Here is a 15,978-nt window from a genome sequence, read left to right on the forward strand (position 1 = left end):
GTTGCTCTTAAACACTAAGAACCCATCCCCACGATTATTTAACATCCATGTAGCCAGAACATGAGCAATTAGAATTAGCAGATTCACCTATCATGGAATTAAAATCTAAACGATACCAATACCTCCTTCCATTTCTATCTCTCTGCTGGATCTTTTCCAGAACTTTGATCTCTAACTTAGCAGCTTCTCTAAAAAAAATTTAAAAAGCTGTTAGATTCAAGGTAGGAATAACTATTGAAAACATCTGTTTGTGCATATAATACACAACAATTTAAGAGGTACCTGGCAAAAGCCCCAAGTCACCTTCATGATATATAATATATTAATAACATTGCTAGATTCTCGTTTCAAATTTCCCTATATTTTGTTCATGAACAAAGAGAGAATTTGACATAACAGCAAGGATAATTCAGGGCCTATGTTATTCCAGACATCCATTTATTCCAAAACATGGCAAGGGTGGCCAAAGCTAAAATCCTGGATGCGACGCCACCTGTGGTTTGAGTTGGCTGTTGGTTTTTGTCCATGCTCCAAAAGGTTTTTTTGTGCACTCCAGTTTTCCTCTATCCCAAAAACCAACATTTCGAAATCCCAATTTGATCAAGAATGGTACTAAGAAAAAGAAGGGCCATTCCACAGTAATTTGGACAAAAAATTTCAAAATCAAAATTGTTTGTTTCACTCAGATTATTGACAAATTCAAAATAATATTAGTTATAGTTTATGAAAATGATAAGCAATGTTTGTTGCCAGTTGTTGTTTATGCATAAATTATCATTAATAACAATTCACAGAGTGAAAAAGCTATTAGGAGGGGAAAGTTAATGTGTTGCTGGAAACTTAAAAATAAATTAGGTGGTGCTAACTTTAAATAATTATTATTTGCTATTTATTTCTTTATTTCTTTATTTATCTACAAACCTGTATTTTTCAACATTTTTAATTACTTTCACAGCAACATACGTGTTGGTTTTCCTATGAGAGAGAGCAAAAAATTCCCATGGATCAATATATTTTTGTTCCTCTTATTCTTGAAGGTATAAATAATTGCTTGATATTACACTAGAAAGTCTATCTAAAGTAAAAGAGAGTGACTTAGTTTAGCACTTTTTAATATTGTGCTCTTTCACCATTCACAAAACAAGCAGGTTATTCAGAATAACCAGTATTTGTAAGCCTTTCATACAGCTGTAAGACTAGCTACATTTCAGTAATTAATCCATCCGCCCTGGGGACTTTGCAATTAAAAAAAACTGTTTGAAGCTAGTCAGGCAATTGTCTGGTAACCACTTGGCCAAAAATAATCAAAACTAATCTAAAGTAGAAGTTGAATTGGTCAATAGACTATTTATCAGCTCAATTTGTGCTATGAAAACTAAAAAGTAAGCAACAGGTCGTGAGCAAAGTGAGAATGATTACAAAGAGCTAGAGAGTAGGGGGTAGGGAGGGTGAGGAATGGAATATATGTAACCTTTTATCATTGCATTACTGCCCCTTCCCCCCTCCCACTCCTCACAAACCCCTCCTTCTTCACTTTGACACAAACATGCAAATCAATTTAGGTAGAGAACAAAACTTACCTGTCAAAACAATCAAGAACTTTTCCAAATGTTCCTTCACCTAATAAACTGTTTATTTCATCTGAAAATAACCACATTAAAAGTTACAAGCCAAGTTCCTTTCTACATGAAGGTAAGAAACTTATAGCTAAAAGAGCAAATCAGTTAAGATATGAACTTTTTTACTTGAGTACTAATAATGCAATACAACATAATAATAATATTATTATTATTTCAAGTCAAATAATGGAAACAGTCAGCTCAGATAGCAGCTAACAAAAATTGCCAGGAATTAATTTATGCCCAGTTTTTATAATTATTACACATTAACTACTTTTAAGGGCATAAACACCAAATAGAGGTACAATTAGAGAAAACACAAGTTATCAAATGAAAAGTGTATTCTAAGATGCCATTGATGACCAATAGCTTAGTAGAATTTAAACTACTATTTTAGAAAACGAATAAGTCCTGATTTAACGATGTATTAGTAACATGTATCTACCAGCTACTGTATGAAACAAGAAAAATTAGTACATCTGGAGTTCAGCATGTCGCCATGACGATATATCAGGTGACCGTCCTCGTCATCCTTGACGCCTGACAAGCCTCTGCTTGTATCGTCTTCATATGCTGGCTTCTGTACCGGCCGGGTAATTCATCCATATGACATGAGCAATTCATTCATTCATAGACATATTTCAGCGGAGGCACAGGTTCAATTCATCGCATCATAATTTCATGTTGCATCAGCGTGATCATGTCCACAGTTCCGCCCCGTTTTCAAACATATAGAAAATAGCAAAATATACACACACAGGTAGCACATGAGTTTTATTCATTAAACATTGTTTGAGCAGTTTTTGATTGACTGTCAAATAGAATTAACCCTTTGAGCTGCACTGCAAATATACAATCTCTATATGTGTTTATACTTTGTGCGTTATTTTTATGGGACCATCACTTTAGAGAGAAAAAAAACTAACTGATTGCAGGAGCAAAATGACGAGTTTATGCAATAACATGATGGATTTACACCCCAAATGTAGAGTGTAAAACAAGAAAAAATATTGATATTTTTTGGTTATTTTCTATAAGCCCTCTCTTGAATCTACGGTAAATTGGCCAAAATCCGAAAAAATACAAAGAGATGTCCCGTCTGTGATATTCATTGTTCATGGCTAAAAGATGCATTCAGCAATGACCAGTATTTGCATATTTTTTTGTTCTTTGTTGTTAAACATATGACATTACTTTTTTTCGTTGCATTAAGCTCATCATTTTGCTTGCGCACTTGTTTTCCTCTCTAGAGTGACGGTCCCTTAAAAGTAACAAAAACCAAACAAATTGTACCATTATTACTTTTTTTTTTCCATGGCCTTAACAATAGTTTTAAAAAAATCAGCATGCGAGAAATTCCAGAGTTATCGTAAAACATCTTGGAGTTTGATTGGTTTGGTGGTACATGGATCCCACTCAAATTATCACCAAATTGTAGAGAGAACATGTCAAAAACTTTACCAAGTCGTAATGGAAGCATAATTTTTACATAAATTCATGTAGCAAAGTGTTAGAAGTGCTAAACTGTAATTCCTTAGGAGCTATAGTATATAAATACTAGCAGACAGTTGTTTCAATTAATTTACTTTGGTGTATGATTTATTCTTATAACCTCTTTCATTGACCAGAATTTGCATCAAAAAGGAAAAATATTATTATAATCATATTGGGGCTTAGAGCGTTAAAACTGGATAGGGATTAAGTGTTAACTGGAAAAGCTGTAAAACTGTCTGCAAATTAATTTGATGCAGGCAGTTTTGGTAAGTTACTCTATTTGACAGTCATTGCAAAACTATACTCATTTCTAACATCTGATTGGTTGACTTCAAGGAATCTACAAAAGTTAGTTTCTTTAATGTTCAATTTCTATTTGTGTGTACATATCCATGCGGAGTTTTAATAATTTGAACCTTGATGGATGCAACCCTTAAAGAGGTACACCTCTGTGCACAATCTCCATAAACAGAGCAATAATTCTCATACTGTTGCAAATGAACAGCATAAAGGAAAACCTCTAAACAAATAATTAATTGACTCTCCTTGAGGCTGTCCTCCAAACCATCACAGCCTCTGAATTGACTTGCATGTACAGTTTTTTTACATGTAAACAGACCTTCCACATCTGCATTCATATAACAGGGGAAACGACGGATTTTGTTGGCATTCTAGGTGAGATTTCTACACCGAACCCCGCCATAATATTAGTATGTACATACATGATTAGCTTACTATTTCTCACATATTAAGAAACTCCGCGTGGAAAAAAAAATTTAAAAAGGGGGATGAGGGGAAGTATGGCCCTTAAATTTTAACAAATGTAAATCTATAAGTTATTTTTGCTTTATTGACCATTATTTTCTTATCAATATGAACAACCGAACGTAACGTCCACCACGTGGTGTTCATTTCAAGAGAAACCGACAACAGTGGTGATGGGTCACGTCACGACAACTTTGAAATCCATCGCGATTCGCGATCTCTCTACAAGATACTCGCACTTTTTTTGCATTAATTCGTAAAGCTGGCATTTAACGTTAAGCAACACGTTTAAGTCCGAGAAACGTTTTAAGCTCTGTGAAATTCAATTCATCCCCAGAGTGTGTACGAAGTTTACAAGGTATCAAGGTATCAAGGTATCAAGGGCCTTGATACCAAATTTATAGCGAAATACCTATTGAATAAAACGACCGGACAAGACAACTAATATCGCCTCTTACCGTACAAACAGAAGTAGGTTCATTGCGATGTTTCTGTCGTCTCAACTTTCGATCACTGCGTCGCGTACTATGACTTCGGTTTCTGGAAGAATGGCGATGACGTCTCCTTCGCTCTCGACTACGACTCCTCGAACTGTAATGTTTGACATGGCGACTTTCTGGGGCAGGACTATATTCCCTGTCAACACATCGATGCTTAGAGTAGTAAGTTACCAAATTTTCGTCTCCTGAGCTAAGAGAGCGCTTTCTCCGAGACGTTCTCGGCATTTTTATTCAGTGATTGCAACCTTTTGCAATACGTCTAAAGAAACGGCGCCGAAAGAAACTGTTTAGTATAAAAAACCGGATAAACAGGTTTGGGGATGATGTCATCAATATCACGTGGTTGTTATTCAATTCAAAATGGCGGCTATTAGAGGTGCCTCTTTGAAACAAGTAGCAAAAGTCACCGTTTCGTTTTGTCCTTTTGATCCTATGACAGCAACAGCACGGTAAAGTTAAAGAGGTTATAAATTATTTTCCGACTAAGAAAAAAACTTGCACTATTTCGTGATTGATGGCCTATTATAACTGACCCTTATAGACCCAGTCCAGTCCCCCTGCAACCAGGTTAATATTTTCACATTATTTTTCCCTTTCGAGTGTAGAGGTTGCCTTTATTTTGGCACATTATCACCACTTATAAAGTAACAGCGCAAGTTCATGGGAAAAATGGACCATTTTGAATATTTTTCAATGAGTAAACAAACATGATAGTAACACTACACTTTTCAAGTGGTACTTGTAACCAGTGGATCCCTGTTGGGGTAAAATTCCAACAAGCGACATGGCCTTGAAGCAGTGACATAAGACAGTTGAAATAGCAGCAAAAGACATGAAGGTGGGATGAGACTATTAAAACTGTGACAGTAATGAGGAAAACCTCACTGACAGCATGCAGGATGGCCTTCTTTTCAATGGATCGCATTATACTCGCATTATAGTGAGTGTCCGTATTAACGGGGTGTCCCTATTAAGTGGGTTGAATTTAGAGAAAATGTAAAGGCTTTCTTTCCCCAGGGACAAAGCAAACTGTCCGTTATAATGAGGTGTCCTAGAAGTGGGTGTCCGTAAAGTGAGGTTTTGACTGTAGTGCCAACTGTGTACTCAGGACTAGCTCAGTTTGTAGAATGCTTGACTGCAGAGCAGGATGTCGTAGGTATCATTCACAGGGCAGGACCAATGCTGAGGATCTTTTAGATAACTGAGAAATGAAGGCACTGTTTTTACCTTGTAAATGGCAAGACCGTTGAATGACTTGGATGACCACATGTGAAGTGACAGTCCCATCTCCAGACTTAGTAGATGTAACAATAGTGTCCTCGGTTGGTACTTCCATGCTAATAACATATTTGCTAATATTATACATGCTTCTGGTATAAGCATCTCTTGGAAGATGTAAAGTGGAGGTGTAACTAAAGCATCCTTTAAAATCCTTGCCCTAATCTTTACACCTTCAGTTACTCCTTCACTGGCACCTGTAAATAATATTAAACCTAGCAGTTTTAACCTGTGTTGTGTGGTTCCATGCATATTTCAATTTCTTGTTCATTTGCAATTTTTAGGGAATTTCTTAGAAGAGTTTCAAGTAAAAGTATGAGGGACTCCAATGCTAAATGTGAAATTATATCAGATATCAAGAACGATGGATCAGAGCCAGTGGTGCAGGTTGTTTTCAGTAAGTGGGGGACAATATTTGTGCCTTGCAGGAAAAAAAAACCTGGACTCTTGTTTAATAGCAGTTCGTGACTTTATTAGTCATGTTTTACTCCTGTGATTGTCATATTTTCTCTGAAGAAAAACTAATGTAGGAATGTACTAAAAACTAAATAAATTTATACCTTAAAAAAGTACTACGAGAGAGGTTTCATTTGTTTGGTCACACCAGAGTATTTCATTTACAGCTGATTTAAGCGTAGCCCGGTTTTCATGTAGAGAAAATTGGGGATTGTACTGTTTCCCGACCATCCCCGACTTTGCTGACTTATGCAGTGTTCTCCTTATCAGGCAGTAACCGGTAACTGTTACCGCCTGAAGCGACATTTCTTACTGCCTACAACAGTGTGAAAGTTTTCTTAAATTAAATTGTTTAAAGAAAAAACACAAGTTGTGATCTGATCCAATTCTCACAAGGAAATGAATGAATACCAGGTATATGGAAAAGTAATATTTAAAGAATACACAGCTTTTGTTTTTATTGGCCACATGTTTTGGAAAGAAAACATTAAAGACACTGGTAAGATTATTGGAATCAAACGTTTTAAATAATTTAAAACGTTTGATTCCAATAATTTTACCAGTTTTATTGTTGTCTAAATATTACGACACTTTGATTTGCATAAAATAGGTCTTAAAATGAGGAAATGACATTTCAGAGAACTTAACTCCTAAATTTCCCAGCGAGGCAGATCCATTTTCCTCACTCCACTACCCCCCAACCCCTCCCCTAGGAATATTGCACCTCTGGTGCATATTTTCTGCCTAACCAGCCAGGATTGGTCCCTTACCTGCTGAGCTAAAATTCAGGGAGAACACAGTTAATGAAAACTCAAAATCGTAGATATCTCCAATCATCTAGGACAGTCAGGGACAAATCTGGAGAATTGGGTAGTGTTTCTACTTTCCTGGCGCGTCCCAGATTTCTGTGATGGTCGGCAATCATTTCCAACAAATGAGAACTCAAATTTGTACCGTCGGGGACGCGGCGATGGATTTCACTCATCTTGATTGGCTCCAGCATTTCCCCTATCAGGAGACAGACCCCCTGTGTTTTTCAGTAGATCAGCAAAATCTGGGATGGTTGACAAAAAGTAAAATCCCTGATCATCTGGGATTTTCCCGAAATATGAAAACCTGGCATTGAAAGACAGTTATGTAACATGTCTTCAGAATATTTTTTTGTTATTTTTCTTTATCATGAGTCTCTGAGAAGTGCCTAGACTGCCTATAAAAAAGGCTTTGTTTAAATAGTAAGCTGTGAGTGGTGCATTTTTCCTAAGATCAGTAGGGTACACCAGCATAATAGTCAGAAAAACTGTCAGCTTTCAGATATCTATCATAACACAGTTATTTCATTTGTTAACAGATGACAAAGACACCCTGACCATGAAAACTAACAGCCTCAAACTCATGGACATGTTAGCCATGTTCAACAGAAGGTGTAGGGAGAAGGAAGTTAAATAGATGACTCATCTGAGTATTTGAGCATCTGAGCATGCATGCACAAGGTAAAGAAAAGCTTTGTTCCTTAAAAACAACTTGCCATCTTAGGTCTGGTTCAAATGTCGCATTTCACATTTCACAAATATAACTAGTAGTAATCTCCGTTTACGAAGTGCGTTCAAGCTTTTTTAGGTTTACTGTCAAATGTGACGTTATTTCCTAATAAATTGATGCTGCAAAACACTTCCTATATGGTTTTTTAAAAAGAAACAAAACAAAACACTATGACTACGCAAAAAAAAGAGAAAAAGTCTCACCCGCCAGGAGTCAAACCCGAGACCTTCGACGTGGAAGGGCAATGACATCATTAAATTTTGGCTTTTTTATTCAGTAACAGCACATGAATACTCTATTTAAACTGGGGTAATTTCCAAAGAAAAGTAGGCGGCCTGTTCACGAGAAATAGCTGGCGAATTTTGCCAGCCACCCGCTCTCATTGAAAACGCTGGAGATGTCTGTCTTATTAAACTAAAGGGAGTAAAGAAAGGCAGGGACCAACTGATCTAGGTATCCGTTTTAGTGAGGTGTTCATTTTAAAGAGGTCACTGTGAGGCTTGACTTTATTCACCAAAGGTAGCCCATATCAGGGGCAATCCAGGAGTTCGACTTTTTCAGGGGCTGGGGGGATGGAGTCCATCAAGTTCCAGCTTAGAACTAAGGGCGGTTTTCATTTGTCAGAACTGACCAGCCAACCCTTACCGCCGTAATGAGAATTTCACTATTAATCAGAACTATCCAGCCAGATCGGTCAAATCCTGTGAAATAGTGTGTAGGAAGGAGATAGTTTTTCAGCAAAAACCCTTGGAAAAAGCCGATTTATAGTCAAAATGACTGGTTCGGCTATGATGCGGCCGGCCAGTTCTGAGAAATGGAAAGCGCCCTTAGTTTATTTATAAAAGAAGCTAGGAGTAAGCAAGAGTATGTGTTTTTGACCTAACAAAAATAATATTATTATTATAATTGTGTGGATTTAATAATCTACAGGATCATGTGGAAAGCACAAAGACAGTGGCAAGAAATTGACAGACTGGAAAAAATCAAGCAGGAAAAGAGAGTGGTACACAGTCATTTGTTATACAGAGATAACATCAGATCTATCCTAGTACACCACCATGAACATATTTTGTGTGGAACAACAGCAAGTTGCCATTTGGTGTATCATTGGAATGAACTTACAACAAAAAAATTTGAGCTGGATAAAAATACTGTGTGACGCAAAATATACACACAGAGGCATCTATTTCATGGAATTGTGCCTTCCTTGGGTGATTTTATTCGTTCATCTGTCATGGATAAGTTTTCTTAACCACAAGGAATCTACAACTAAAAGATACTAAAATTACTTGGTTTTTTTTATTTCTTCTCTTTGTCTATCTATAATATTTCCAATGTTACAGTTTTCTTGTTAAAGTAAGCTCTCTCTTGAATTTCCTAGTGCTGTCATAAAATGAGGCAAAAGAGTACATGATGAGTGACCTGTTATGAAATAGAACGTTTAATACAGAAAACAATGTTATGTTTTTTCTACTGCCATTAATGTTTTTGTATATACAATATTTAAGAATTGTGCAGTTTTTTTTGTCTGCTTGAAGTGTTCAAAAGACAAATAAAATATACAAAATTAATTATTTTAAATCAATCTTTGGTCTTCCTTTCACACAACGTTTGTCTCTCAAAACCTGTAAAAGATTTAAACCAAACATAATAAGGAGAAGAGTATAATATGAGGATGAAAAGTGCTAACTTAATTTCACTGGACATATCTGTTTTGGCAGTTCTGTACTCATTACTGTGAAACTCAGAAAACTGTTAATGCCAGCAATCTTCCTGGAATTTTTTTGTACTGCAAATTACCGGTAATTTGTGGCTTGCTTGTAAGATCTTTATCATGATTGGGCACAACACTATAAAAATCCCTGAGATATTCCAGGTGTTCACAGTTTTTAAATTTTGACAGTAATAAAGCTCCTATCACAGTACTTATGCTCTAGCAAAGTTAATCCTGCACTTGAAATTGGCATCTGTCAATTCACTGTAACCATCACTCCCCTTTAATATAGACTGGATTTATCTTGTCATCTCCTACAACTCTCTTATAATGTCGTTATCTATTTTGTGATTACCTTCTCTGGTATTCTGTCTTGATCCCATTTGGCTGGCTTTTCCACAGATTAGGATCAGTGTCTCCCTGTGGCACATTTGCTAGCAGCTCCTCTGTGGTTGTTGGTGGTCTGCCGTGCTTTTCTCTGATGGAGTTGATGGTGGTGATTGGATATATCTGAGCATGTGATTCCAAATATTTTAACACATACTCATCGGCATCTGTTATTCTAAAGCGATGTTTGAAGATCTGTATGAGGGCACCAATTTGGAAGTCTGCCGGGGTGTAGAATTCAGGATTATCAACAGATGATCCTGGTTTAGTGGCGTGTGTGCGCTCAAGGAATTTCCCACCAATGATTCCGGCATTTCTCACCGGAGGCTCATAGATTGTAAGCATGTCATCGGCCAGGCGGTAATAGATGATGAAGCGTCTATTTTTGTCTTCTGGTCTGAAACTTTCCTGAATAAAGAAAAGGAGCAACTCACATAAGCTCCTTTAAAAGTAACAATATTATTAATACTAAACTAGTTCGAATAAAAATTATTTTTGACAGCAGGTAACTTGCCATTAGAGTCTTAAGTTTTCAAGAACATACTGGAACTTGTAGAGGGATGGATAATGTATATTCAAACCACAGAATCATCTTAGACAGGGATATTAAAAAAACTAAAGTATAACGAATATTACATGTTTAAAATTTAAACAAATAATTTTTATTGGTAGTCACTGAAGGCAGGTTTTTCCCATCACCAGTACTGGTATTTTGTAATTCACTGTAACTTACAAACTGTGACACAGTAAGATATCCACAAATGATTTGGATGATTGTAACTTACCATGGTCGCAGCATATCGTAGTACTTTGTGATCATTTTCCAGCATTTTGATGAAGTCTTTCTTTGGAGGCTGAGGCACAAGAGACAGGCAGGATTGAAGGCTGTCCTCAAGAGAGCCAAAGCCATTGTATGGTGGAACATCCTAACAAAATAAACCATCGGTAATTGTTTAACACTACCATACTATTGTCGCGAAAGAACTTGACAAGCAGTTTTTCTTCCTTAAGAAATGCAAAAATAATAAGTTTGATTGTTTTGTGCATGAAATGTTGCCAATTACAGAACTAGCATCATCTCTTAAAGTCCAATCAGACTCAATTTGAGCCGAACTAATTGGCATGTGTAACATTCCAGATTTATCATGTAAATCTTTGGCAAAAATCTTTTTAGGGTTAATTTTTTCTTGCTTAATATTACTAAACCTCTGCTTTTAACTTAAAAATCAAAGGAATTAAAACTGTTAATAAACTTTTCTACTGCCAGTGAGCAGTTTAATAATAAATATAATTACTGACAGGTTTTTGTATTATATTTTAAAATACCTTATTCAAGGGTTCTCTTGGTTCTCCTTTCACATCAACAGGATTAGTGTCAGTTATTCCAAAGTTGACCCTATAATAGTTCTTTGTGAATTCATCACAGTCATGAAGAAGGAATCTTCTTCCCAGAATAAAGAGAGTCTTTCCAACCATGAAGTCTCGAGGAGTGAACCAGTCTTTGATTTCATGATCAGATAATTCCAGAACACAGGATGGAAAAGATGCTGAAATATAAGGCAGAAAAATGGGTTATTTACAGCAAAACAATTACTTTTCTTTATTTTGGCTACAAAAGAAGTATCTAGGTTTAGATTTAGGACACGTGCATTTATTGTTTAAACTACACTGACATGGTATCCAAGACATCCCATAAGAGTCAAAGATGTTAAAGTGTTGTGAGATGGGGCCTTTGTTTTAATTTTCACTTTTCTCTAGATGTATTAAGGAAGACCAAAGGGCTTGATGGCATGTGCAGATGTGAAATGTCAGCAGCACTTTCTCCTCAGTTACTCTTAATTAAACCTTCAAGGGCCAGTTACTTAAACGGAGTTTAGCCAGTGTTTAACAAAACCACATTCTAAGCCATTTTCAGTTTGCCAAAAGCTTTTATGTAAACACCATTTATCGTCAACAGTTTCATGAAAGCATAGCATAGACTAGAAAAGCATTTACCTTCTTAAGATAACTCATTTACATTATGAAGTGAGATCTGAAGGTCCAAAGATTTGCTATACCGTGGTCAACCTGTCTTTGTTTAAATAACCGACCCTAAGACTAAGTGTCTGTCTGGCTTGGATTCAAACTCAGGAAAACAGATGTATGTAGCTCTCTGAGCTACAGTTACAGACTATGTACTTACATTCTACATTAGTTCTGTCTTTAGGTAGTCTCTGTCGGCACACCAGAACAGGAAAGGGATCTCTTCCATCATTAGCTGTGTGCACCTCTCTAATTTCCACAGTATCGTTCACCAGATAGTAATGTATAATCTGGAACAAAATAAATAAATGTGGTGAATACAGAAGAAACATGCACTATCAATGCTGAAAACTGTTTTTCTGTCTTTCAAAGGATGCATCAATGTTTTCGCCTAATGCCCAGTTCAAACGTCAAACTTTTTATGTACTGAACCTAATCCCTTCAATTAAGTACTTGAAAATATCCTTCGATGTTTAAACCAATTAAGTCCGACCCACAAATTAAGATCGAGTGGCCCACATAAGAATTTTGACTGTGGAGTGACTTCGTTTATGTGCCAAACCTAACGCATAAATTACTAAAATTTATTTTCATTTACAAGTAAGTATTGTACAATGTAGGCCATTGAACATTGTGAAAATGAATTGAGTCCGACTAATTACCTTCGACGTCTGAATCAACATCAAACTTGTATCATTCAGGTCAACCAAATTAAATAGGTATTACATTCAGTACATGAAAATATTGACATTTGAACTGGGCCTAAACTGTTTTTATATCATTACTGAAATTTTATCCAAGGCAAAACAAGCAGCTGACTAGTTACATATAGTGTAAAGTCAGAAATTTATGAGAACCGGGCTTAAGAATTGCTTGTACTCACACAAGGTCGCATTTCTCCAAACATACTGTCCCTGTCATCCCACACACAGTAAAATCTTAAAACCTTCCGGTCCAACTCCAGAAACTGTTTCAGTTTGTCAAAGGATGAAGGTGTTTTGTAGGTGCGGAGAGGCTGTTTGCGGGATTCAGTGTAAGGGTCTTTCTCTGGCATCACCGGCTGGTTAAGCTCTATCCCCTCACTGGCCAAATATTCCTAAAGAAAAAAGTCAGGCAAGTCATCAAGATCTGATCTCCTGAGTACCAATACTAAAAGCTTACAGTGTACATACACAAACGAACCTCTCCACAACGGATACCTTGGGGACAGAAGAAAGTGGCTGCAGTGCAATATGTTTACTGTTCTCATGCAGTTCATGCTTACTACACTGTATAATAGTAATCAATCATTATTTTAATGTATAGAGATAAAGAAAAAACAAAAAATAGAAAACTTGAATAATACATTTTGAGTAAAAATGTTAACATGACAAAATGAGCAAGGTTCATAAGTATCGTAGACAATTTATTCTTACTGCAGTAGTATAAGATTACAAATGGAACACAATCAAAATATGATTGCCGGAATTAATCATCAACAAGCCATACTGATCAAATTTTGTGACAATTCTTGACTAACGTTCATCAGTCAGCTGAAAAAATTGGTTGTTGTCAACGTTATTTTGGCAGCTGGAGACATGAGTTAGTGACCGTTGTAGAGAGGTTTAAACAAGAGTGACCATTGTATGGTCACTGTCCGCCAGGACAAAAAAAGTAGCCATTGTAAAGAGGTGGCCATTAGTGGAGGTTCAACCGTACATAATTTTTAAATTTAGGAAAAATGTCAGGCTAAGCTGCTTCAAGACCAAACTTTTCCTTCCTTCAAAGTTATTAGATTGTTGACGAATGGTACCTCAGAAATTAAACTTAATGGCTTGTGGAAAGTATACAGGTATCAAAAAGAGGGGTCTTCTTTGTTGCTGCTACGAATTTACACTGGTAAAGTTGAAGACCCTTCATAAATCATTGGTTACTTCTTGGCTTGAATAGAGTTGTAAAAATATACATAAGTCATCAAGGTCTGGTATACGAAAGAGATTTGAAGTTCAAGCAGCAAGTTCACGGAAAACCCCCCTATAGTACATGTACATGGTTGATATATCGGAGTTCAAACAACTAAATAGATCATGTTACCTTTGTCCAAGCATCACAGTCATAAAGATGAAACACTTTCCCATAAAAAGTCACATTGATCCCAAGGTTTAAGTCTTTCCAGTGCCAATATTCACCAAGGTCATTCTTTGGTAAACGCTGACGCTTAATAAGTTTTCCTTGAGGAATTCCACTAAAACACGGAGAGAAAAAAGCGTTATTTTGTTTACCATGTATCACGAGTCGCCATGCTAGACTGAGCATACATTTCTCCTGTAGGCAATAGCAATAATAATTGTTTTCCCGAGACTAGACATGGACATAATAAGGCTCTTATAAGTGGCTCAGAAGTGGTTCATCAGAGGCAATGAACAGCATGTAATTAACCTGTAAAATTGCCTATGCAGCAGGCAGTCTGTCTGCAAAACAGTGCCTAAATCCTTGTTCTGGGCCACCACCTGTATACCAGAATTTGAGTATGTACTGTGATTAGTCTGCTAAAAAAGTCATTGTCCCTTGCCATAATCAAGTTTTTTTTTAGGTTAAAGTTCTGGTAATTCTTTAAGTCTGTTGAGGCCCAGTGTCAGGTTGCAAAAAACATCTTAAGATTAAGGAAATTTGTAACTATTACTTCAAAACAATAGGTTGTTCCAGAACAAAAGTTAAGAGCCCTCTTATCTTAAGAAGGTTTTACGCAACCTGGCCCTGAACATGAATTTTGGGTTCCTTCCTCGCAGACATTACTATCCGGGGTTAAATTCGTCTGCGATGCAGGCTATAAAATTGTTGGTCAGGCATAGTTTTATGTGATCTCAAAGGGTCAGCATTGCTACGGAACTACATGTAACAGTCTAGTTTAGCAGTCTTAGATTGGCATGGAGTGTAGCTGTAACTTTTCGGTCTGTGGAAGCATTACCTGTTTTTCAGTGTATTTTTAACTGGAATGTGAAATTTTCCCTAAAATGTTAACTTTGAGTAATGGTCATTTTCATTACCTGTTATTAACTACAGGTTCCACAACTGCAATAGAATCATCCTCCAGGTAATAATACACCTTAACTGGTCGAACTCTGTAATATTCATTGGCAGACTCGTGCACAGTTTGCTTGAAATATCCAAAGAAAAGCAAAACTTTCTTATCAAATCCTACATGGGCAGGGACAAAATCTTCTGGAGGTGCTTGAACTTTTTGTCCATAAGTCAGTGAAGGCTTTAAATTTGCAAGTTCGTCGAGCTCTTCCTGTGTCAGTTTGTTGACAGGTACTGGATCTCCGCCGATCCCTATAACAGGGGCTGTTGGCAAGGAATATCCGTTCTTCCATCCAAGTGTTTGAGGTCGATGAAATTTGGTTTTCTGAAAGAAATTAGAGAGGATCTAAAAGTATGAGAACATTGTGATAAAATATACTGAGAGCTTACAGAATTAGTTGAAGCCGCTTTAAAAGAAAGAGGACCTCATAAACCCCAACAACTTAGAAACATTAGTAAATATAAATCGAATAAATAAGAAGGTAATATTCCCAGGCGATACATATGTCGATTTACAGTGATTTTCCATAAGAACTTCAACGCTCATGACTGAACAAAACATTTCAGAAAATATACATACCGTAGGATCTGTAAACGAATTTCCTGGGAGAAATGGAAGAGAAGTCATCTTTTCAAATAAAAATGTTTGTGTAATTTCCACCGATAAATTCGTAGTGACCCTTTCACTGTCGTTCAAAATTTCTCACTAACAAACATGGCCGCTGTCGTTGCTATTTAGCAACCTGCGTTGCTATGGTTTCTGTTTGAAGACACCTTCATCTCCCGCAACGACTCATGGGATTTAAAAGAAGAACCCAGTGTCGCCCCCACACGCCACCCAAACGCATTTTTATCGCGTTATGTTGCGATAACATGAACCTTTTCCATATTCTCATACGTTTTCTCCAAACTCAAACATTACAATGGTCATAAAATTGTGTGGTTTCCCTGTGTTCTTTTGGTCAGGCCGCGCGGGTCGTAGAGAAAACGTAGAGGAGCCCATTACTTGAGGAAGCAACTGCTCTGTCTTACTTTGGTCCCAGAAGTTTTTCTTAAAATTTTTCGTAGAAACTGCGGCTCGCTCTCTTTTTCGCGACTGGGATCAGGGTAGCTCTTTCTTCGTTGCTTGGTATTTTCAAAGACT

General features: G+C 36.7%; 3 protein-coding genes across 4 annotated transcripts in view; 1 reads left to right on the plus strand and 2 right to left on the minus strand.

Annotated features, from left to right (window-relative positions):
• Positions 1–4,649, minus strand: part of LOC140945674 (dual specificity protein kinase CLK2-like) — an 11,888-nt gene extending 7,239 nt beyond the window's left edge. The window contains exons 1-5 of the mRNA XM_073394696.1: positions 4,337–4,649; positions 2,097–2,199; positions 1,581–1,641; positions 922–975; positions 123–188 (exon numbers count right to left, since the gene is read on the minus strand). Coding sequence (XP_073250797.1) covers positions 123–188; positions 922–975; positions 1,581–1,641; positions 2,097–2,199; positions 4,337–4,603 — 551 coding nt within the window. The 5' untranslated portion in view covers positions 4,604–4,649. The remainder of the gene's footprint in view (positions 1–122; positions 189–921; positions 976–1,580; positions 1,642–2,096; positions 2,200–4,336) is intronic.
• LOC140945670 (EF-hand domain-containing protein 1-like) overlaps positions 1–15,568 on the minus strand; it is a 46,797-nt gene extending 31,229 nt beyond the window's left edge. The window contains exons 1-9 of one of the 2 annotated variants that reach the window (XR_012166734.1): positions 15,415–15,568; positions 14,801–15,159; positions 13,848–13,998; positions 12,658–12,870; positions 11,935–12,064; positions 11,079–11,299; positions 10,538–10,678; positions 9,721–10,160; positions 9,175–9,276 (exon numbers count right to left, since the gene is read on the minus strand). Coding sequence is in view for 1 of the 2 variants with exons in the window: in XM_073394693.1 (XP_073250794.1) it covers positions 9,270–9,276; positions 9,721–10,160; positions 10,538–10,678; positions 11,079–11,299; positions 11,935–12,064; positions 12,658–12,870; positions 13,848–13,998; positions 14,801–15,159; positions 15,415–15,462 (1,710 nt within the window). In the remaining variant the exon portion in view is untranslated. Of the gene's footprint in view, positions 1–8,928; positions 9,277–9,720; positions 10,161–10,537; positions 10,679–11,078; positions 11,300–11,934; positions 12,065–12,657; positions 12,871–13,847; positions 13,999–14,800; positions 15,160–15,414 lie in introns of those variants that run through there. The other variant, XM_073394693.1, reaches the window with a different exon arrangement.
• On the plus strand, positions 4,726–8,719 carry LOC140945677 (large ribosomal subunit protein mL53-like). The gene is made up of 4 exons (XM_073394702.1): positions 4,726–4,827; positions 5,941–6,053; positions 7,461–7,602; positions 8,582–8,719. The coding sequence occupies exons 1-3, from the start codon at positions 4,739–4,741 to the stop codon at positions 7,556–7,558; spliced, it is 300 nt and encodes a 99-aa protein (XP_073250803.1). The 5' UTR covers positions 4,726–4,738; the 3' UTR covers positions 7,559–7,602; positions 8,582–8,719.
• Positions 15,569–15,978: the final 410 nt, after the last annotated feature.

Source organism: Porites lutea, chromosome 8, assembly GCF_958299795.1.
Source record: "Porites lutea chromosome 8, jaPorLute2.1, whole genome shotgun sequence".
NCBI lineage: Eukaryota > Metazoa > Cnidaria > Anthozoa > Scleractinia > Poritidae > Porites > Porites lutea.

Coding starts and splice junctions, on each gene's coding strand:
- LOC140945677 (XM_073394702.1), top strand. CDS start 4,739: ATGGCGGCTATTAGAGGTGCCTCTTTGAAACAAGTAGCAAAAGTCACC. Junction 4,828..5,940: donor CCTATGACAGCAACAGCACG/GTAAAGTTAAAG, acceptor TGCAATTTTTAG/GGAATTTCTTAGAAGAGTTT. Junction 6,054..7,460: donor AGTGGTGCAGGTTGTTTTCA/GTAAGTGGGGGA, acceptor ATTTGTTAACAG/ATGACAAAGACACCCTGACC.